Consider the following 23,968-nt stretch of genomic DNA (forward strand, 5'->3'; position numbering starts at 1 on the left):
ATGCACCCGAAACGAGAATAAAAAAAAAAGACAACAAGGAAACGGACGTTCCGAGCCGGCGAGACCACAATAAATAATCTGATCGAGTGTACAATTGCCGGGGATCGGACGTGATTGTTTTCCGGCAGCCCCGTTTTGATCAATGCTGATCGATTCGAATGGGTTTAGCCAGTTTTATGTGCCCGCTTCCATTAAGGGAAAGTTGATCCCTACGAACTACTGTCCCTTTGTTTTTTTTTTTTAAGAAATTGAAGCGAGTGTGGGTTGGATCCGGTTTTTGGTAAGAAAAGGTTGTTTAAAACCAATCTTAATTTTAAGTAAAAAAGCCCCCAAGTCTTATGCAAAGTTTAACCTAGAAAATCCCAACTCACCTGCACCGAACCGGAAAGAACGAGCTCGGCGGCGCCTGGCGCTAGTTGGAGTGTCCCTTTCGGACGGTAAACAAGACGCATAGCGAACGGCGGAGTGTCCTGTTTCTCGGTGATGGTTGTGTCATCACATACCACCCCTTCCCCCTCCCTCCCCGCTCGCTTCCCGTCATTGCACCGTATGACGTATTGGTACATTCAACAAAGAGCAGCCCTAGACAAGAATCTCCCAACCCGAACGAAGGGAAGCGAAATAAATTATCTTTCAAACCTCGTGTTGCCGCACTCTTGTATCCGTGGCTGTGAGTGTGTTTGTGTGTGGGGGGTTGTTTGTGTCCAACTGCGTCGAAGAAGCGACAAGTTCCGGACAGTAATGATGGACTCTCGGGCTCTCAAAGCGACTTAAATAAACAAACATTCCTTGCGGCGCCAACGGGGGAGAGTGGTCCCTGACAGGTGGCAAGGGCTGGGGGGGAGGAGGCAAGGGATGGATGCAAGTGTCAACGCAAAGCATAAAGAAGTAAGCGGTCCAACCCGCCCAACGGAAGGCAATGCGGTGCTGCGTCGTCCCCGATCGTCTGTCATGATCCTCCAATGCTCGCTGCAAACCTTCCTTTGCGCTGCCGGGAAAGTAAAGAAGAGCCAGCGAAAGTAATCTGATACCTCCTCCCGGCCGCCGCCACCACCCCCAACTCCCGCAAACTCCCACCAAACACCGGGAATGACCCGAATCCGGGCGTTGAGGCGAATCCCCCAAATCGTCCGTCAGACACTCGCTTACTTGAAAGTAGTTCATTTATCTCCCAGGTTTCAAGTATGGTATTCCACTAACCCCCTCACACACACACACACCCCCATCCCCTCTGGTGCAGCTGATGGAGTGAAGTAATGTCTACATTACGGACTCACTCCGGTTACTTAGAAAACAGAGTTACAGCGTGGTGGCATTGTTCCGGCGAGACGACACACGAAACAAGGAGGTAGGTGTTGGCGAACCGCTTGTATTCCTTGTTCGCCTTTCGCCCCGGACCGGGGGCCAGGACCAGGAGCGGTCATTTTGACGAATGAATGTCTTCATCGCTCGGCCACCGTCCGGCCTGGTAAAACGGTGGCAATCCTTCCGTCCTTCCATTAAACGATCATTGTCCACGGATGAAAGCAACGACGCATTACTTTGGCACGGGGGGCGTGTGGGGAACGGAGGACCATTTAGCCCGACGAAGAAGGAAAGATGCATTTCTTTCGGACGGGAGCTGGGAAGAGAGTAGAGGGGAAGAAAAAAAAGATAAACTACAGATATATCCCGGAACGCGGCAGAAGACGACGATGATGCTTCACTTGACAGCAGCGTCAACAGATACAAAGTAAACGCACAACAAACAGGGCCACCCGTCTCGGGTTATCCATCTTACTGTGGGCTGTGGCGTGCTGTTGCAGGCGGAGAAAAGGGTCAGAAATGTACCCATTTAGTGTACAATCGATCAACCGAACTGAACTGTTTAAATTAAGTGGTCCTTGTTCGGAGAGGAATATTGACAAAGTGCATTTACCGCGGACGTTGGTTACGTTTCGTTTTAAACTATGACAACCTTTGGCTCAACATTTACTGTGAAACTGTTGGTTATATAGTTCGCTTATTACTCTCCTCTTTTATTCTACGTACAGAACAGATCGCAGACTAGACTAACTAGACTAAACAGCAGATTACAGACTTGTCCAACAGAGAGACTAAGAATAATCCTTGCTGCATCTTCAGCACAGTCTACTAGATAACTATAGACTACTAGATTGTTGAAGTTGTAATCGACAACTCAACACAAACGCCTTCTGAACTCTAAACCCTCGCCCTTTCCTACTAAACGTAACGTTGAGATGTTTTAAAGCTTTACCCAGTTAATGCAGAATCAATTTCGCCAGAGTTGTTAAGGTTAACACCTTTTGATTTCGAAAACACGTAAAGTTCGAATTAATGTTTCCTTGCTACGTCGTAGGAGAGGGGGGGGGGGGGGGGGGGGGGGGGGGGGGGGTAGCAACCGGAAGGACGTTAATGCGGTGAAACGTTAACCTACCCTAATCGCAGCATGTCATGCCATGTCGGTGTGATGTTAATGTAACGGGTTTTGCCGCGCACACACCTTGAAACCGAAGCGTCAACTACCCTTATAGCACTTATTAATTGCATGACGCTCTTTAGCTGCAAAATATCAGGCTTCTGTTTGTAAAGAAGTTACCACATGTTTAAGAGTGTTTTAACGTTAAACACCAGGTCGGCCGGAATCGACGCGATCCGTAAGTAAACCAATTACCTTAATGCGGCTATAATTAGCTGCGGATGTTTGAGCTGTGCGCTACGTCGAGGTGGTGAAGGGTCCAAACGGCGAGCCAAATGACATCGTGTGGATTAGTTTTCGTTGTGCATCTGCTTTGGAAGGATGATCGGACTCCGGGATTGGCGTTGTTTCGTGGTCGTCCTTTTGTTTTGCGTTCCGATGGTGGTTGGTATCGTGTTCGTTAGGATGAAGAACGAACGTGGTCCAACGGCGGCACAGGCCGGGGTGCAGTGTTTGGAGCTACTGAGCCATACCTACTTCCATATGAGCGAGTCGAGCCAGATAGAGAATATTGTCATCTTCTATCTGCGTAACCTGAGCTCGCCAGCGCGTGAAATCCTGCTTGGATACCTCCAGCACCATCACACCGGGTACGACGATGAGCCGGAAGATGGGGAGGATGGCCACTCCATGTTCCAGTTGAAGCTGATGTCGGACGACACTTCGATCGAAAGCGCAAGAAGGGCGCAATTCATGGACCACAAGAAGATCGACTACTACGTGCTCGTGATCGACGACTACGCCGGGCTGCGGCGGGCCATGACGTACATCGCCTCGACGGCGGCGTTCAATCCGCGCGGGAAGTTCATCGTGCTGTACAACAACCCGAACGATCGTGACTCCGACCGACGGCTGGCGAACGACGTACTGCAGCTCATGTTCGTCGGTCACCACTCGGTGAACGTGCTGTTCGCCTTCGCCTTCGACGCCACCGGCTACAGCATCTACACCGGCGATCCGTACCACGGCGCGAAGGACTGCGGCCTGATGAAGCCGCTCAAGGTGGCGACGGTCGTGAACGGGAGCTTTACCAACGGGGCCCTGTCCCGAGCCATGATCAACATCCCGAAGGTACCGCCGGAGATGGAAGCGTGCACGTTTCTGCTGTGTACCCGGGTCGCCCCACCCTTCATCGACATGGACTGTCAGCACGGGCTGGAGCTGCAGATCATGGACCTGCTGCAGCAGTCGATGAAGTTCAAGGTGAACGTCTCGTGCAGCGAGATGGACCGGGGCGAACCGCTGGACGATGGCAGCTGGTCGGACCTGCTGGGGTTGATGCGAGCGGACGACTGCGACATCATTGCCGGTGGCTTCAACCCTGACTTTGACGTGCACTACGAGTTTGGATCGACCACGCCGTACCTGCAGGACTACCACACCTGGTTCGTGCCGATGGCCGGAACGGGCGCCCGCTGGAAGCTGCTGGTGCTCATATTCGACCTCAACACATGGGAGCTGTTTGCATTCGTCTTGCTGATTTCGGCGCTCGCCTGGCGCTTCGTGGGACAGTTTCTACCGGAGGCCGCACCGCACAAACAGCTGGCCATGTGCTTTCTCAATACGTGGTGCGTGTTCCTGTGCATTTCCTCCAACAACCGGCCAGGGTGTCACGCGCTGCGGATCTTCTTCGTGGCGCTGGCACTGTACGGATTAAATGTGACCACGATTTACACAAGCATCCTGTTCACGATACTCACCGATCCACCGAAAGCCTACCAGGTGGACTCGATCGAGGAGATCCTTGCCAGCAACATTCCCATCGGCGGCCGGCTGGACAGCGAGGACTGGTTCATGAACAACTTCGACGACGACAGGCTGGTGTCGGAGCGCTACAACTCTTCGCCCGAGTTCCAGCCCTCGCTGGAGAACCTGGATGCCGTCGTTGCCGGCAAGCGGTCCCTCCTCATGAGCCGTCTGTACGTGCGTAACACCAAGTACCATGGACTGGTGTACGGCCTATCGACCGACGTGTTTACTACGCAGATCGAGATGATCATGGAGAAGGGATTCCCGCTGCTGCCCAAATTCAACCGCATCCTCTCGAACCTCATCGACATGGGCCTGATGGAGAAACTGTGGAGCGAATTCCTCTACAACGTCACCATTCTGAACCACATCAAGCACAACCGGCAGCTGAGCGAGGCAGAAATTCTGGCCGCCTCGCCGGAGGTTGTGCTGACCCTGGATCATCTGCAGAGTGCGTTCGCACTGTACGCGATCGGTGTGGCTCTGTGTTTGGTGATGTTCCTTCTGGAACTCATCTCCAAAACCGCCTGGATACAGCAGCTTCTGGAGAAGTTGGACTCCCGGTGGGACCAGACACTGGTTCACCTACAACTGAGAGAACAAAAGTCTACCAAAGTGAAGCTTCGATCGAGAGATCTGTCACGCGGGAAAAAGGCGAAGAAAATTGCGCGTAAACCATTCAAATAGAGAGAATAACAACGTTACAGCGTTTTACATCTCACCTAGCAACCCCGGCAGTGTACGTAGAACATCCTACTGTAAAGTATTTGATGTTGAATCGTCAAACCTCCAAATGCCAACACAAACGGGACAAGTAGACAATTCAAGGCTTTCTAGGATCCACCGCAATGATAGTCACTTTCAAGTCAAAAACATACTTTTGCGAGGATTGTTTTGATTCGCGCTCGTTTTCTGATGCAAAAAAGCGATCATAGCCTACCTTATCCTGTACCTTTCAACTGGATGTCTCTACTACAAACATTCAACCGCTAGCTATCATTGGGGAAGATCCTAGAAAGCCTTGAATTGTTTACTTGTCCCGTTTGTGTTGCCATTGGGAGGTTTGACGATTCAACATCAATTACTTTACAGTTTGCTAGCTGAGATGTAAAACGCTGAATAATACTTTAAAACAACCATCGTTGATTTAATTGACCCACTACTTCACTTCACGAAAGTTTCCTTATATCCGCTTCATGATTCTGGATGGCTGGCAGTTGCAATAAGCGGTCCATTAATTGGTGAATCCGTGCCAAATCCTTCAACCTACGGTACGTGCGGACAATCTTAGACCTGTTTCATCCAAAGTCAATATTATCAAGGGATTTGTCCCGTTAATGTCACACCATCAGTTAGGTTTTGGCAAGTCGTTTCCATCTTTGCTCACCCCCAAAAAACAGTCCACCAATCGGAAGTTGGCCCGTGAGACATAAAAATAAAACTGTGCGACGACAAATCGTCTGCGGCGTCCGAAATATCGCTCGTCTAATATTCCTCGAGTTCGAACGCCGAACGAACGGCGATCCGGACAACGGCAAACGGCACCATAAAAATGACAAATCACTGTAATTAAATCTGTATGAATTAAATGAACTGCTTCTAGAGTTGTCTGGAAATGGTTCCGCTTTGCGAATCGAATGATGAAGTGTGTTCACTCCGATAGGTTGATGGGAATCCTTTCGCTCGTCGCTTATAGAGTTCCATTCTGTTCTTTCCGTCTCTCCAACGCCTCGTTCTTCTTAGATTCACAATTCATCTGCCGGAAACGAGTCCACTTTCCATCTCCATAATGCCCGCCTGCGGAAGGAAGGATGATTCAGAAGCGACTCCGAACTGGTGGGTGCTGCATGAAGGACGCTGTAAGTGATGGAGCGATGGGATGCTGGAGTCGCAAACAAACTTCCTTCCTTTTTCTCACCCCTCACAGACATTGCCTCGCAGACGGATGGAAGTCAATTTTTTCGTCCCTGTACGCAGCGCGGGTCGTATCAAGTGCTTGTGAACGTGACGGGATTAGCGCCGTACGGTAGCTGTCCCTATCGCGTGGGTTATAATCGTAAGGGCGCGGAGGAGTTCAGTGGCTGGCCGTTTCGTAATATGACCGCTCCGTCGCGTATCAAGGTACAACAGCAGCGGCGTCGGTATGTCGTCATGATAAAGTGGGAGAAGAGTAAGCTGGACATTCACGTGATGAACTACTGCCTGGCGGTCAGTACCGGGCGACGGCAGCGGACCCTCTGCCAGGCACTGGGCAACTCCATCCATCGGCCAGCGTGTGATAGTATCGCCGTGAACGATTTCCTGCACCGGTTGACTCCGAGGGACGAGCGAAAAGTGGATGCGCAAGTGGGGACGACGATCGTCTGCACCGGCACCAGGACTCGTCAGCTGATTCGCGGCATGAAACCAAACGTTACCTACTTTGTGGACGTGTTTGCAATACACTCGCAGCACAACAACCTCTCGTTCCTGCTCGGCTCGACCCAGGTCCAGCTCAACCGGACGCGTCCCACGCAGCTCGTCGAGGGAAAGGTGGTCGTGGGCAAGCTTTCCACGCTCGGTGGGCTGGCGCTGTTCAACTTTAAGGTCCCCAAGCGCTCGCCAAATAGTTTCTTCAAGCTCCATCTCACCCCTTGCGGCGGTTCGGTGAACGTGGAGATTCTTAAGAAAAAGCACCGTATCATGGAACCGGTGCGGGATGTGTACTACCCGAAGACGATCGTCGTGCGGAATGTGCGACCCGGTGAGCGATATCTGATTCGGGTGTACGAGGCCGACGATACGTCGCGCATGAACCGGGTTCAGATGGCCGTTACCTCACGGGACGACTTCATCGATCTGCCGCGGATGCCATCGAACACCACCATCACCGAGCTCGTGCCGCTCCGGAAGTGCCATTCCAGTACGATCGCATGGTTCGGCTCACCGGAAAAGGATGTTACGTGAGTGACAAGTTACTTTGTTACACTAAAAGTGTTGCCTAAGAACAATTTTCCTCCCTAATTTCCACAGATATTGTGTGTACGTGTTTAAACTCTCCAAAACGCAGTACTACAACAATGTGAAAATTCCAACCTACTGCGAGCTGGAAAACCGGGACGTTTGCAACCATCCACAGTTCCATAACAAACATTGCTTGTGAGTATGACCTTCCAAATAGTTTGACTCTAGAAGTCCATCAAGTTCTGGCCTAGAATAACAACCGTTTACTTCGTTCCAGCAATGGCAACGACTTTAATCCACTCTCGCTGGACATTCCGAACCTACTTCCGGAGCACTACTACTCGGTGTTCGTGACCGCCATACCACCCCGAGGCCGCAGCTTGCCATACAAATCCGTCCGCATCAAGACATCCTCCCATTGCGACAGTAATCTCCTTTCGCCCGCGGGCGCTGCCTCCGGCAAGCTGATTGTAAAGGGGGGCTTTCGCAAGCGGGGTGGTGGCCACAAGCGCCGGAACACAGCGAACGCAAACGCCGCCACCGCCGGGAACAGTCTAACCACGACGGGAGTCACGAAACGGACCAGCAACCGCAAGGGATTGCAGCAACAGCAGCTCCAACAATCACATCGCAATGTTTAACTTCCTCGACGATGTGTGTGTGTAAATATAATTGAACTTGATCGTATCGTAAACCAAAAACCGCCAACTGCAACAAACAGGGGAAAGTGCTTGCTCGAAGGAGCTCTTATTATGCAGCGCAGTTCAAATCCTTTATAAGGATTTTCTAGTTTAGGTTAGCGAGAGAGAGGCAAGAGCGGACGAACGTTGGCAGTTTTGTCTACAAATCGCTTACAGCTGCATTTTGCGAAACATTGTTTGCCGTGATCTCGCTTCATGGTAGCTTAGGCAGGGTCCTCCTTCTTCTCGTCAGAACAGAAAGCTTGCCGGGAAAGACGAATTTAGCATATATCTAATGTTTAAGCCTGTTCAGTGCATCTTACTTATAAGCTTTTAATCCCTAAGATTAACCAGGAGTTATGCTGAGTGGTTATTCCATTTTCATCTCATTTTACCGTAAACTCTACAACGTCAGGACGTCTACAGGAGACCCGCAAAAAATATTTCATTGATGGCCCATAGTTCTAAAGAAAACGACGTGACGAAATCAAATTAACCAATGATAATAAAAATCCAATCACAGTTCTCACCATACCGTAGTACTCGGAATGCATTTTCCTATTTTCGGTTCCTCCTATTTGTTTACTGATAATGCCCGGATGGGATTTGTTTGCGATATGATTTGCATTTTCTATTACATTGCAATCAGTAACCGCTCTCGCTCGTTCCGGGCCTTTGTGTTCCACTTTCACAACAATCGCACATCGACACTTTTCCACTCGGCGGCATCGGTACGGAAAATTGACTGCTGTTTTCACACACTTTATCAACGGACCGGGGGTTCGCTTTGCATCGCAGTTTAACAGAACACCAAGCGTCTCCATATCCGACGATGCAATTTAATCGACGATCATCGAGAGAGAGAAAGAGAGAGATATTGCATGTCAAGTACCTTTAACTACAATGAGCACCAGGTAAGCCGAAGCTGGAACCGATTTCCACCCCCGTCGGGAGGGCGACGACATATTCGATACGATCCATTGACATCGGGAATAATTAATTTCCGCCATCAATTCCCTCCCCCCCCCCCCCCCCCACCACTTCGAGGTGGGTGTTATAGTACATTTCGCTGCACCTACCCTCTCTTGTGCGTCCAGATTTGTTAACCTCTCTCTCGCCCTTTTTGGTGGATCCTTCCTTTTTCTGTTGTAGTATCGTTTGTGTTCGATTACAGTAACAATCCGTTATCACATTTCCCCCGTCGTAACGTGTTGGCCCGCCAAAGGGATGCTTTTTTTTCTTTTGGATAGTCTACGTCTACATGTCATATCACAGTGTTCAGCCTGCGGGTAAATCCTACTACCTCATTTTATTTGGTATTATAATTTATCTTTTCAAATGAAATTTGGTATTTATTGGGGTAATTTGTTTACTTTTACTACTTTTTCAATTTCTTTTATAAACAGATCCTACATTCTCTTTCTTCTATTTGAAGTGGAAAAACTAGTATCCCTAAATGTCCAATCTTAAGTCCATGGTACCTTCGATACGGAAAACCCGTTATCAGTCAGTAGCACCACCGATTAGGGGTTGTTGTAGCGTTAGCATAACCGCGTACGATAAGTCATCCTCCAACCCATCCTCCGAACGGGCACTCGGCGTCGATATACATTTTCCTAGCCCTATAAAACACATCACCGTAAGACACATATATTTTCAGTCCGTGACAGAGTCTCCAAGCCGGTGCTAGTTGTGGCTGGAAGCAAACGGAAGCGTTGAAGAATCTTCTGCTCGCGTTCGGTTGATTTCGCTTTCCAATTCAAATTTTTCCTCCCATCGTCGTACTGCGCCTCGTTCTGCATTTCCCGGCCGGTTCCGGGGACACACACGATTTGTGCAGACACATGTTTTCCGGCTGGCGTCGTGCGAAAAGTGTACGTGTTTTAGGGTGGTGATTTATGCGGTGTCGTGTCGGTGTGTCGTGTAGGACAATTCAAATTTTAATCCAATTTCCACCGACTTGTGGAAGACATTTTCGGGAAGGTTTCGTTGCGCTTTTTTTTCTGCGCTCTTGGCGTGTGGCTGTGCCGTCTTTGCTTCTGCCAGCATGGCCGTGGTGGAGGTGAGCGAAAGGTTGCTCGGCTGGATAACGGCGCTTAACTGGAGTGCGGAGGTGGGAGCCGATCTGCTGACGGGTGGTGTGGCCTCTTCCCGAGAGCACAGCGACGGCAGCGGTCCGGGGGTGCCAATGATAGGCTACTGGGAGAACTCGCTGAGGAACCTCTCGACCGAGCAGCGCACGGTGTTCACGGTGTTTGCGATCATGGTGATGGTGATGGCCATCTTTGGCAACGTCGTCACCATCATCACGAACATACGCCGCGAGCAGCGCCACCTCTTCCGTGTCTGTCTGCTGTCGCTCGCCTTCTCCGACATTGCCTTCGTGACGGTCACCTCGATTGTGTATCTGTCACAGTTCAATACCGAGTTCAACTCACTTTGGGTAAGACTCGCAATCTCTTAGCACCCACGCCACAAGAGTTTTACATACTTCATCCCACAACAGACCCTAGGGGAGCTCATGTGCACGTTTTCCCCGTTCGTGCAAACGATGGCGGTGCTGGTCAACAGCATCACACTGGTAGCGATCGCCCTCGACCGCTATATGGCCGTTGTGCGCCTAATGAAGGGTACCTGGGAGCCGAACGGATGGTTCTGCGTCACCTGTGCCGTGCTGATCTGGGGCCTGGGTGCCGGTATCTCCAGTCCAATGCTCACCCTGTACGAGGTGTTCGACATTGTGGTGCTGACCACGGACTCGCAGCAACCGGGCGCCATCATCAACGGCTACTATATGGCTTCGATTTGCGCCACCGATAAGAGCAAGAACAGCTACTACTTTGCGATTGTGTTCGTGGTCATCTTTCTGCCGCTGCTCGGGGCTTTCTGCTGGCTTAACGGTGTGATTGCGAAGGAAATCTGGATCCGGCGGAACCCGATCGAAGCGGGCAGGAGGAGCAACAAACAGGAGAAGTGTAAGCAGAGCTGCGGATCGGGACGCGAGACGAGTAGCAACGACAAAAAAACCCTCACCACCAACACATTACCTCCTCCGATCGTGGAACGACGCACGCCAGCATCAGTATTTAGTGAGTTGTTGTGCAATTCTAATAGTCCATTAAGATTCCCTCCTTTTTCTTGCCTTGTTTAGTTGACCTTGAGTTGTTTGGTATTCTGAAGTCTCCATATTAACCTGTGAAAATTCAGTACAACCACTCAAGCATTCAACCAACCTCTAAGAATAAAATCCTACCAGAACATTTCAGTACAGAATCTTTTTGGACAAGAGAAAAATTCCCTGGAACGCCTTTAACACTCATCTTTTTCCTTTTCGGAAGCTTCCAAATGCACCTGTCCGCACCACAACACGACGGCCATCGTTGGCGAGGAGCCAACCAAAAGTGACACCTCACTCCCGGAAGCCCAGACGAAACCTCAGGCCGGCAACAACGAAGCGTCCGCGAACCGGAGAAAACGTCAACTACGCATGTTCAAGGCAATCATCGTACTGATGCTGGTGTTTTTCATCTGCCGGTTGCCGATGTGGATTTTCCTGCTGATTAAAATGATCGGCGAGGCGAACACTAGCGCCTACTGGAACCTGCACTACTCGTTCGGTATCCTTGCGATGGTCAATGCGGTGCTCAACCCGCTGATGTACACTTTTCTCAGTGAAACGATCCGCTTTACGTTGTTCGTGAAGGCGTACTGTGTGCGTACCTGGATGGAACCGTGCCGGCGTGGGCTCCACAAGATCCGTCGTGGCCGAGGGACGAAGGAGCGGAACAGTGGTGGTGGTGAAGGTGCGGAGGCACAACGAGATGGCGGTATTTACATGGGCGACTAACATCTACAAATGTATCTAAAATGGAATTGAATTAATTTTCCAATAAATCTTCTCAAGGAAACTTTCCTTCAAGAAACGATAACTTTTCACCTTGTTTCAGGTACTGTTGCATCCAAAATTGCACATACTGAGAACCACATAGGAGTGAGTTACAGGGTTTCATGAGCAGTAAAATGTCGTTCAGCTAGCCTATAACGTTGTTCAAAGAGACTGTACGCGCAAACGACGGCGTGTGATCTCTTTTCGTGGAATTTCTCTCGCGACGCGAGAAGCAGCTCCAGCTGATCGCGCGTTGCTCGCTCTCTCCGTGAAACATAAACGAATGTTGGAGCTGCGTACGGCAGCTTGTGATCCAGAGCTTGGACTGCGAAGGCCTCGATTGGGGGAACCGACGGATCAGTTCATTGTCGGCCGCGCACCGTGTCGGATACGGGGTCGGCTCGTTGTCCCGGTTTTATTTTTCTTTTTAATTTGTTCCTTCGCTACCGTCCTCCTCCTGACCGCTTTCCCTGTGTGCAGCAGTTACCCGCGGTCGGATTCCCTCCTCCCGCCCGTTGGAGCGTCCGCTAGAGATCGCCGTTATCCGTTGGGCGCCGTTGGTGGTGGAACGTCATCGTCGAAGCTGATCGTTGGTACGGGCGTCTCCGTGGCTCGTTTTGTGGCAGGGTGGCCACACGCATCACACTTAAGACACGGGCAGTCACTCACGGCACGATTAAACCGATTGGCACACGCGGACATCGGGAGGGTCGACATCGAGAAACGATCCGCAACACGGTCGATGATCGTTCCGTGCTCCGGATTTATTCGTTTTCGCGTTTAGTTAAAGTAATCGGCAAGGCGGGCAAACAGAGCCGGACGGCCGCAAGTGTGTCGAGTGTGAATGTGCAGGTGGAGGAAGAGGAGAAGACGGATCAGCAGTCGGTGGATGTACGGAAGGGGCGAGGTGAAACCATAATTAAATCGAAAAAGTAAGTGTGTGTGTCCACGCGACGCTGGGAGTGTGTGGAGGGGCAAACCAAAACCAGATTATCAATATTTCGACTGCTCCTGTGGTGGAATGTTTTGCGTGCGTTGAATGATCCAAGAGTGCACCGCTTTCGAGCCTCCTTTGCCACTGGTCGAGCTTCAGATGATGATAAGTGTGGGCTTGTTGGTGGTTGGTGTGGAAATAAAATCGGCCCCAGTGTCAGTGATCCCCGCGCGGTGGTATCGCAATCGGATCGAATGTTCACCGTTCATTCCGGTAAAAACGTCAGCTGGTGCGCGGAGATTGTTTCCGACGTCGAATCCGACGAGAGTTCACTTCACAATCGCTGCGCGTCAAACCCGCCGACACTGGGCAAAGGAAATCGCTTGCGGAAGGCCTCTCAAAAACACACCACGGCACAAAGAAAGGCAACGGAAAAAGGAAAACTCCACTCTTTTGACCTCAAAAATCAAGCGCAATCGAAGCAGCACGTGCTTTAATTTAAGTGCCATTCAAAGAAACTCGGGATGGGTTAGCGAAAAGACCCCCGAGACCAAATCTGAAGTGAGATAAAACAGCATAAAATCTCTCGACATCGAGTGCTACTTCGATTCGCGATTTGTTGGTTAATGACATAGTGACGGTGACCGGAAATCCAGCCCCGGTTTGGCGATTGTATGCAAACAAAGACTTGCAAAACCTTCCTCCCAAGCAAATCCAATCGCTGGTGAAAATACTGATCGTGGCGTTTGTAGCTTCTGTGTGTGTGTGTGTGTGGTATGTCCGCCGGAAGGCACTACAGGATGGGTGTCCCGCGGTGGTCCCCTCCCAACACTTGCGGTCATCAGTATGCGCCACCTTCGTAGGCGCCCATGAAGAGCGTGAAAATTGTGAAAGAGAAAGAGTCTCTTATAGCCGGGGTAGTGGTTATTGTATCGTGTGTATGCCCAATCTCGATCCCGACGTGCCTCAATGGTGGCCTCAATGGGTCCGGCAGGCCCGGCCAGGTGGTGAAGGGGTGCCCGTGGTGGCGATGGAGGGCCAGCTTTCGTTGTTTACTTTCACTTTAGCGAAGAAACGGACCGAACGGCAAACCGCAAACTCGCTCGAAAAGTCGATGTGCTGCGAAAACATATTTTGTGGCCATCGGCCATTGGAAGAGTGTTGATTTGATGTGTCAAAGACGAATGGGGAAAAAGGGGAGTAGGTGCGCTGGTCCATTCCGTTCCAGTCAGTAATATATATATTTAAACCCTGCGCAGTGTAGAAGAACCTTTGTAACCCATTTGGTGGCCAAGTGTTGGGCTCGATCCAGCCATTGCCCTCCAAGTAGTATGGCCCGACCATGGCACGTGGAAAAATCCACTGTATAAAGGCGACCCGGCAAAATGCGATTGTTCCGGCGATGGGAAACGACAGCAGAGTGCATTCGTGTGGTGATGTAACGGATTGGAAAACGGGAACGGTTCTAAACACTCCCTCTCTCACTTGACGCCGGGAAAACGCGGGGAGGATCATCACGATTTCTAATTACGGGAAGTTTTATTTCGAGCAACATGCATAAAATCATCCATCTCTGTCGGAGGGGGGGAACGCTGACATAATGATACGAAATGGAAAACTCCAAACGGTACTAGGGCACCCCTATATGTGTGTCGAGCGAACAGGTGGAACAAAGTCGGTCTGGTGGATCGTTACATAAAAGCGACAGAAAACGCCGCTTTATTTGGCAAATGGCGAACCCCCTCCCCATACACCGTGTGTTGTCTGTTACGGTGACTCTATTAGTCGAAAATAGCATGCGAATGTTGCAAAACTAGGAGAAGTTGGGCTAATTTATCTTTTTTGTATTTTCTTCATCAACAAACGTTTGATCTTTTTTTCTCCACAAAGACCCAAATGGCCCCGCGCAACGGTCGGAATAGAGCAAATGTATAATTTTTGGCCTCTTTAATTCCTCTGCTAGCCGTCAAGGCCAATTATCATATTTTTTTTGGGGTCTACCCAATAAACTTCCGTATGTCTCGCATGAATGGCATTGAACCGAAACCTAGCATGATTCAGTTATTTTACAAAAAAGTTATTGGTTGTGGCCAGAATTCTGTTTTTAATCTTTTTTTAAAAGGTTGCCGACTGAACTACGGCATTTGAAAATATTAAAGCTTGTGTATTACTTTAAATCATTCATTATTAAACACAGTGATTCAGCGGCGCTTACAGGTTATTTTTCCTGTTTTTAACTAATGCAAAACTTGTTCAAGTATTTCCTAGAAGACTGAGTGCGACACAATTCTCGGAGTCCCGCGCTATTATAAACCGGTATGCTTTCCTGTTTGAACTTCAGTTTTCCAATCGTTCTTTCGAAAGAACCGTGAACAATGCTTCATAGAACTATTAAACACAGTGTTGTTCAGTAAACTACTGCTTTGAATTATTAAGTTGACCTTCCAAATATTTTGCAGATAGTCCGTTGAATCATCATTTCATATCAATTCAACGTTATAAAAACTTTTATAGTCATTTAAAGGTTTTTGAGTTTATAAGATACGTTATTCAATTGTGAACCTTTTTGGATTTTGTTTTATTACGGCGTTGTCTTTAAATCAACAAGAGCATGTTCACAGGAAACTGATCCAGTTGTAAACTGACAAAGATCAATTAAAACAATAACGTAAAAGTAAGCAATAAAAAAAAAAGTAAACAACATTGAACCGAGTATAAAGCGACAAGGCCTGCAGCACGATAGCAACCGGAAGGAAACAATTGGCGATAAGATCAGCCACATGAAAACAAGGCAGACACACGCTGCTGCTGGTTGGTAGAGATGTCGGAGAAATTATAGTTCAATTCCACGAACTCCGTCGTCTTCCAAGCGGCGGAGTTGTTTACAGCCCAACGTTTAGTGGCGCTTCTTATCTCGCGGGTAAATGCGCAAAAACATAAACGCACCCGAGGTCGCACCCGAGGGGGAGGGGTCATGGTCAGGGAACTATCATCGCACACCATCAACCCTCATCCACCGATTTAAAATGCTACCCCCTTTTGACAAGCTGGTGAAAGATGTTGGAGAAATTGTGAACATTTGACTCATCGTTCGCCAGACTATGACATAAATAATTCAATTTCTTTTTTATCTCCCTCCTCCAGCCACAAAAACTCTTGACGGTTGGCTCTTAGTTAATTGTAGCTTGTTTTCTGGGTTGCCACTCATCGCTTCCGTATCCGGAAAACCATCCCCACCAGCTTTCGGTTCGGGCAATTGGGTCTTGGAAGACGAAGGCAGCGCCGTGTAGGAGGTGGTGTGGCCCGATTGTTCACGGTTTGAATCCGGGCCGAATTATACTCACCCAAAACGAGGCGGCTTTCATCTTCGCGGCGTGTCTCAGCTTCCTTCCTTTCTTCTTTCGTTGCGTTGGAGTAGTCGGCAAATGATACCTACGGTGAGAGAGAGAGAGAGACCCGTGCTATAACCCGTGGTACACTTTATTAGTCTCTACACTTGGTTGCCTCTACGAACCTGGTGGTGTGCTGACCCATTCGTCACGATCTTTTCCCCTTCCCCCACCCTGGACGGTGAAACCGCCGCAGTGTTAGGTAAGGTCAATGTCAAACCGAGGAACCACCATCTCACAGACGAACCGCCCATAATAGACCGTAGGGAAAGACGAGGGAAACCATCGGAACCGAAGAATGCCATCGCTGCGGAAAGAAGAAAACAAGATTTAGGTCATGATTAGACAGAAACTTTCCCTTTTAATCGGATGAATGGTTCGTACGCTGGAGCAGAGGCACGGTTTTGTCTGACGCGGCACGTTCTTTCCGGGTACCGGTTCTGACCGTCAACTCTGGAGGTCAAGGAACGCGACGGCGAAGAAATGTCAACATTGATTTCTCCTCCCACGAAGGAAGGTCGTCGACCAGCCTACTCCCTCCCTCTCGATCGGAGGAGTAACCTGAATCCTGTCCGAGGGGATAAATATTCCAATTTCGTTAACGACTTTCACGAAACCATCGGCAAAAATTCCGACCGGAATCGGAAAGGCGTTCGAAAGGAAAAGTAGTCGCGTGCCCGGGGACGACATACAGAATCTTTCGCGTTACCTAAGCCACACACTCCGCGGGGTTCCCAAACCCAAGCCAGTGAAAGTAGAGCCGGCACAACTTAGCACCCGATCGGATCGGATGAAAGGTTGCGTCAATCCCTGTCGCCTCCCGAGCACATCCACAAGGTCGTTAATTTTCGACACGTTCATAAATATATGTATGTATGTGGATCAATACAATGCTTTGGTTTGCGAGCGTCCCGGATGCGACTTAGGAAGGGGCAACGAAAGGAACCGATTTCCGCTAGACGATGCTGATGGCAAATGGCATTATGACGCGGGGTGGCGCGCATTATTCACAGCTTTATTCCGCTTTCCTCCTTTCACAACACCGGCGGGCTTTCTAGTTCCACACACCTTCCACCTTCTGTCGATTAATAGTACTTGATCGTTTGCAGACAACAACAACAACCGAGTGCCTTGAGGAAGATGATGAGCTCACCTTGCATCCAAGGATACGTCACGTCGCTGAAGACGAATGGAATTATCTGGATATGGTAGCTTCAAGTCACGAGAAATAATGTTTCCCCACCCTAAGAGAGGCAATTTTCCACTGGACTAAGAACAATTGGATACAAAAACGGGGGGGTTTTGCATTTGATTGCCTTCCAGATGATGGCTGACTGTTTTTAACAGGAGCAAAAGCGCCAGAGCCGGTCGTTAAAGAATTGCCACTGTTAGTGTAATAGTTGTTGGCAGGCCTTCCGAAGACGCCCGCCGCGTGGTTTGTGTTTGACAACGCACACGCCGTACGTAAGACCACTTTCTGCCAACCTTGCCAGCGCACCAGCACTATGCAGAAGGGTGGTTCCATTGTGTTCGAATCCAAAAGAAACATAATTTTACAAAAGCCCCACACCACACAGGGTGTAACCTCGGGAATGCATCTTGTGTCGCTTGTAATCATCACCCGGTGAGGAGGGTGTAGGGTGTAGGGAGGACGTTGCAGTAACCGAGTTAACCCTCTTTTCCCGCTCGCATCGAAACGAACTCATCAACCGATATGATAATGAGACTTGTGCAATCTTCGAATTCACGTGTACCTCGTAGCGATTTACGCGAACGGACATTACAAGGGTGAGCATATTGGGTGTGGGGGGTGGGTGGGGTTTTGTGGCGAGGCCTCGTAACGATGCGTGACAGAAATTGTTATTATTGTTTAACGTTTGCATTTAAGGTTGATTAAAATAATTCATGCGCCCGAAGCGGAGGAAAGTTGGAGGTGCAAAATGAAGAGAAGTGAAGTTATTTTAACGATAAAACGATCCGCATACGATCGACCCCCCACGGGAAGTGAGGGGTTCGTGTATCACACTTGGTTAGTCGGGAAGTTTTCAGATACCATGTCCAGCGCTCCACAACCGGGTCAATCAAATGCCCGTTGTTGATATATGATGATGGGTTTACGAGTATGTTTTTTTGAAGGAAAGATGAGATACAAATTTCACCAACCCAAACCGACGACATAGCTCACACGATGGACATACTCACCACCCTTGGGCGAGAGAGAAAGACGATGGGGGGAGAAGAAAAGTAAAACCGCTCTTACCGCATCAATTATTCATACATTTCTCTTTTTGCATGCGCGTTAAACCGGGACGTAGAGCGTTCGAAAAATGTTTACGAGAAAGTACGCGCCACCCAACGAACCGTACACAACACAACCCGCCAAGTCAAACTTGAGCCGCGCGCGCGGGACTTACGGTTAGTTGTCTTTTATGAATAACATCGGAGTTTGGCGGAGTTTGGCGGACGTTCGTGGTGTCGCGGCCGGAACGCCAATGAAGGAGAAGAACCCCAACCAAACCAAACAGACGATTGATTTCTGCATTCTTCCCAGTTCCCGTTCGCGCAGTTAATCGTATGCTTAAGATGCAAAACCTTGAACCGAGGAGGGGAAGAGCCTCCGAGTGTGACCTACTTTGGCAGCAATCGAAACTGATCGACGGCACCGAAGATTCGCAACCTCCTTCTCCTCCTCCGTGCGTCGATCTTGGAAACTGGTTTCTTTCATCACACGCGATCGAGCTACGGTAAAAGAAAAAATAAAATACGTTAAGAAAACTCCGACCGGTTTTCATCCCAAAATATGTTCATATTCAACTGCCGATGCAACGCCTCGGGAAACGGGTGAATCGGGTGGCTGTTTCCACCTTTGGACATAATGAAGCGCGTACTTTTCTTTGTCCCACGCGCCCACTGTCCACTGCACAGATCGTATCTTGTTCGCACGCTTTTCGCGCACACAAGCGCTCTCCTCCGCCGGCAAGCAATCAGGGCGTGAATGTATCTCCACGAGCCACGAGCTTAGCTTTGCGATTCAGGTCTCGGATAAAGCCTCTTTGTTGTGCTACCACCAGCTACCGGGTAGTAGCGAACACAGCATTGTCAACCTGAGAAAGACTTCCAGCACCACCCCCCGTTGAGTCACATAACAAGTAATGTACCAGAACTAAGCTCTCGAGCGAAGGAATGCATTAGTGTTTGCCAGATAAAGACGATCCTGACAGGACTATCTTGACGACATGGGACATTTAGCTACCTTTACCTGGTAACAATCTTCCGGATGCGACATGCATTCACCTTGGCAACTGGTTGGTTACACACTCGCAACTAAAAACCATTGCAATCGGCTAACTCTGCCATTATGCAAGGAGGAAACTCTCCTAAACGAGGTTAAGATCGTGGACGCTCAAAAACCTGTTGTGTCACCGGTTGGCCGGATACAGATCTAAATTCTTCCTAAGAATGGAGATCACTGAAGTAGGTTACAGCCGATCGCCTGAAGGGGGGAAAAGTGCGCCCACTTGGCGAATAGAATTGATGCCAACGCACGTGCCGAGGCATCTACCGGTTTGAGAAAACCGTTGTAAACAGGAAACGATCAGCTATCGAACACACTCTAGCCCCAGGGGGGAAGGTGTCTTTGCCTGGAACCACCATGTCCATCAAGTGACATGAATATTGAATAACAAATTGAATGCATTTCCTCCCTCTAAGGAGTTATGTCCAATGTGGCAACAAATTGACTGCAGATGATGGTGTTTAACCTTGAATTCAATTCAGGAAGCTGAGCTGTCTTTCAGATTTACGAGCAGATAAATATAACTTCATCACAACCTGATCTGATAACACACTGTGGACGCTGTAGATGGCTGCACAGTTGCCAAGCGTAAACCCTAACAAATATATGCACTCGTATTTGCTATCACTATAGTTCAAGAATTTATTGCGCTTTCCAAGTTGCTGGCTGGTATGCAACACAAAATATTTGCAAAACCTTATACCACCGGTTTAAGATTACGGAAAAATCTTACGCCCCAAGTCGGCAAATAGGCATACTGGATTATTTTACTGATAACGGAGGTGCAATATCAAACTCATTGGCTCAAAATACACCTGGTAAGCAAGCCTTCCAAAAGGTACCAGTCCCTTTCCGCAATCCGATATCCATAGTTCACTTTCTGTACGAGTTTTCTGCAATCGAGCGTAAGTTTTCATCAAGAAATATGTGTCTGCGTACGGCGATGTCGTCAACGACCAAGTGTAGTGATTTACCACCCCGTCGACCTCGGGCACAAACGGTCAGCGGCCGTCAATTACTATGTAGAAACGGAAAGTGAAACTGATACCGACCATAGCTCATGAACCAACCATGCTGTTTCATTTTTTCCTCCCAGATTTACTACTACCCTCTGCCGTCGGTGGGTTCCGTTGACCAGGCGCGGATTAAGTCACCCGAAAAGATGAGTCAATACTACTTTCCAATTGTGTTCATCGTTCTGCTGGAGATACTTCGAATAGCGCAATGTAAGAATGGAGAGCGTGACGAACCCATTAGGAACTAAAAGGTTGTTGACGGTTTTTGTTTTGTTTGGCTTGTGTGTGTTTCCTCTACCTGCAGCTCATCCCTTCCTGTTCAACTCCGTCGGTGGCGAGCAGCGGCGACCGCAGGTGGAATGGAAGGTGCCGGAGGATAACTGGACGGCGGAAGCGGCACCGCGAAGCATTTATCCGTGGCTACAAAATCAGTACAACAAGCATCAGCTTCCTCCGTCGGGCGGGTTTCAGCTGGTCGAGGGCGACGAGGACGAGCAGGCGTTGAGGCGTATGCAGGAGGCAAGGGACAATGCGACGGCCAGGACGTTGTTCTACTACAACAAGGAAGAGTCCCATCTGCCGCCGCTGCTGACGAAGACGATCAAGTACTTCAACCTGCAGCAGGTCGCGTTCGAGCTGGAGACGAGCGTGATGTCGCAGGTGTCCTGTACGGCTTGCAAAGCCGGCGCCGGTTTGCTGCAGCACTACATTCGTACGGGCAAGAGCAAGGAGGAGATCATCAACATGATCTACCAGTACTGCGTGAACCTGAAGATTCAACACGCACGAGTCTGCGAGGGCGTTAGTCAACTGTTTGGCGTCGAGGTTATTTACGTGCTCAAACGGATCACCATTGGGCCGGATGAGATCTGTGGCTTCATCATCGGGGATGCCTGTGGCGATATCTACAATCCGTACCACGAATGGGAGGTCGAGTTTCCACCCGTCCCGAAACCGGATCCTCGCGAGCTGGCCCTACCTAAGGAGGGGGCTCCAGTGTTTAAGGTGCTTCACCTTTCCGACACACACTTCGATCCGTACTACGCCGAGGGCTCGAATGCGGACTGCAACGAGCCGCTGTGCTGCCGGCTGACAAACGGTCGCCCGACAACGCCAAACGGGGCGGCCGGGAAGTGGGGCGACTACCGGAAGTGTGACACACCCCAGCGGACGGTGGATCACATGCTGAACCACATCGCCGATGCGCACTCCGACATCGATTTCATCATCTGGACCGGTGACCTGCCGCCGCACGATGTCTGGAATCAGACGAAGGAGGAAAATTTGAAGGTACTCAAGGAGACGGTCAAGCAGATGTCGGAGAAGTTCCCCGGTATTCCCATCTTCCCGGCGCTGGGCAACCACGAGAGTGCTCCGGTTAACAGTTTCCCACCGCCGTACGTCCAGCAGGTGGACAGTTCCATCTCCTGGCTGTACGACGAGCTCGACGTACAGTGGAGACGTTGGTTGCCGGCGAGCGTTTCCCATACGGTACGACGCGGTGCGTTCTATTCCGTCCTCGTGCGGCCCGGCTATCGCATCATCTCGCTCAACATGAACTACTGCAACAATAAGAACTGGTGGCTTCTGCTCAACTCCACCGATCCGGCCACCGAGCTGCAGTGGTTCATCTACGAGCTGCAAAGTGCGGAGTTTGCGGGCGAGAAGGTGCACGTGATTGGCCACATTCCTCCCGGCCATTCGGACTGTCTCAAGGTGTGGAGTCGCAATTATTACAAAATTGTGTCCCGCTTCGAGAGCACTATCACGGCTCAGTTCTTTGGCCATACGCACTTTGATGAGTTTGAGGTGTTCTACGATCCGCACGATCTTAGCCGAGCCACCAGCATAGCGTACATTGGGCCATCGGTTACGCCCTACAATGACCTCAATCCAGGCTACCGAATATACTACATCGATGGTGATCACGATGAAACTACGCGGGTAAGTTGAACCTGAACCTCAGCTCAAAAAGGCGATAAAACTCAAGAGAGCTGACTAACATATCATTCCAGTTGGTTGTTGATCACGAGTCATGGATCATGAACCTCAAGGAGGCCAACCTGTACGACTACCCGATCTGGTACAAGCTCTACTCGACCCGGGCAGCCTACGGTATGAAGGGACTTCGACCGGCGGACTGGGATCAGTGGATCAACAACATGACGGACAGCAAAGAACTGTTCGATCTTTACTACAAGTGAGTGTTACAAGGGGGAAAGTGACACGGTCCTCTTACGAATGGCTTTGCTCCTTGCAGGCATTACTGGAAGAACTCGCCCGTCAAACCGGAGTGTGACTACAAATGCCGTAAGCGTATCCTGTGCGATGCCAAGAGCGGTCGATCGCACGATCGAAAGTACTTCTGCGAAGACGTCGAGGCCAAGATCGACGAGAGTAACAAAGGCTGGAAAGATTGGCTCTTTAGTTCGATCAGCTCTTCGTATGTACTCTACAAGAAAATCTTCTAAAAACCGCTTCTTCCATCGCTTCCCTCCTACCCCCCCAATCGCTGTACATTTGACACTGCCTGGTTCCTTCTTTCGCCATTCATCCTTTCTAACCGTGATTGACAGCATAAGCATCTTGGTGATGGTTACTACCCTCTCTAGTACCGTAAGCATTACCTTTGGTGTTTCCCGTTGCTTCTCCTACGCTAATACTCCCCCCTACTCCTCGTGTGCCAAAAAGCCTCCACTTTCATCACGCCGTGCGCGATGATTAATTCCTTCTCCGCCTGTGCCCTTCATCTTCTTTGGTGATGGTTTTTCCGCTGTTTTGTTATCTTTCGCTTTCCCCCCGTTATTGTTTGCAGCCGCGGGTCCAAAAGCGACCAAGACGCAGCACTACTGATGGCACAACACGAACACGAGGTGGCGGAAGCGCACGAGCGCAACAAGAAACTACCCAGCGTACAGCGCGCTGGCGGTTGAATATTTTCATTTTCTTCGTTATTTTTGCTACCGAAACTAATATCATTCTTGTGCATTACACGCTGTTAGTTATTAAGGTTACATTCGGCCCAATCCCGCGCCCCGCGGTCTGGAGCATATAATTCTATGCTAAACTTATTGTGAATGTGAATAAGAAAACCAATTCTAACCCAAGCCAACACTACACACTCTATGTAAAATGGATACAACACAGTAATAAAAAAAAGCAATGTGGCTGCTTTCCAAGGTATGGGATGTCGGTTTCAAGACGTTTTGGTGTCAGTGTTGTGAAATAATTTCCGATTTCCACCTTCATCTCCCTCCAAATGAGTGAGGATTCGGGCCCGTTTTTACTACACGTCCTATTGTCCCTAAACAGCATTTCCTACGCCATCCACGGGATAACGAAAATTTTCTGGCGAAAACGATGACGGCACTGCTGAGCACTCCCCCCAGTGGACATTCCAGCGGATGCACCAATGCTGCTGCTGCTGCTGTGGCCGCCCTGTGAAAGTCGTGGAGAAAATAGCCCTTCCGGATCGACTCCGGCAACGCAAACGAGACTCCCTCTAAATATTGAGTAAGGGGGCCGAGAGGAAATCAGTGATATCTGTAGATCCCGGGGTTAGTGGAACCAATTTTTCAAAATCCGAGTCAAAATGAG

General features: G+C 49.7%; 4 protein-coding genes across 4 annotated transcripts; all 4 read left to right on the top strand.

The window, feature by feature from the left end:
• The first annotated feature begins 2,857 nt into the window (after positions 1 to 2,857).
• Positions 2,858 to 4,915, top strand: LOC131285912 (uncharacterized). Its single transcript, XM_058314766.1, has one exon. The coding sequence runs from the start codon at positions 2,858 to 2,860 to the stop codon at positions 4,913 to 4,915; it is 2,058 nt and encodes a 685-aa protein (XP_058170749.1).
• Positions 4,916 to 6,017: 1,102 nt separating this feature from the next.
• Positions 6,018 to 7,812, top strand: LOC131285913 (protein NDNF). Its single transcript, XM_058314767.1, has 4 exons — positions 6,018 to 6,087; positions 6,156 to 7,170; positions 7,241 to 7,366; positions 7,449 to 7,812. The coding sequence occupies exons 1-4, from the start codon at positions 6,018 to 6,020 to the stop codon at positions 7,810 to 7,812; spliced, it is 1,575 nt and encodes a 524-aa protein (XP_058170750.1).
• A 2,086-nt stretch (positions 7,813 to 9,898) lies between these two features.
• On the top strand, positions 9,899 to 12,673 carry LOC131285914 (neuropeptide receptor npr-1). The gene is made up of 4 exons (XM_058314768.1): positions 9,899 to 10,294; positions 10,358 to 10,940; positions 11,190 to 11,678; positions 12,522 to 12,673. The coding sequence occupies exons 1-4, from the start codon at positions 9,899 to 9,901 to the stop codon at positions 12,671 to 12,673; spliced, it is 1,620 nt and encodes a 539-aa protein (XP_058170751.1).
• A 7,797-nt stretch (positions 12,674 to 20,470) lies between these two features.
• LOC131288648 (sphingomyelin phosphodiesterase) lies at positions 20,471 to 23,383 on the top strand. The gene is made up of 5 exons (XM_058317798.1): positions 20,471 to 20,581; positions 20,676 to 22,315; positions 22,387 to 22,571; positions 22,632 to 22,814; positions 23,187 to 23,383. The coding sequence occupies exons 1-5, from the start codon at positions 20,518 to 20,520 to the stop codon at positions 23,302 to 23,304; spliced, it is 2,190 nt and encodes a 729-aa protein (XP_058173781.1). The 5' UTR covers positions 20,471 to 20,517; the 3' UTR covers positions 23,305 to 23,383.
• The last annotated feature ends 585 nt before the right edge of the window (positions 23,384 to 23,968 follow it).

This window comes from Anopheles ziemanni, chromosome 3 (assembly GCF_943734765.1).
Source record: "Anopheles ziemanni chromosome 3, idAnoZiCoDA_A2_x.2, whole genome shotgun sequence".
Lineage (NCBI taxonomy): Eukaryota > Metazoa > Arthropoda > Insecta > Diptera > Culicidae > Anopheles > Anopheles ziemanni.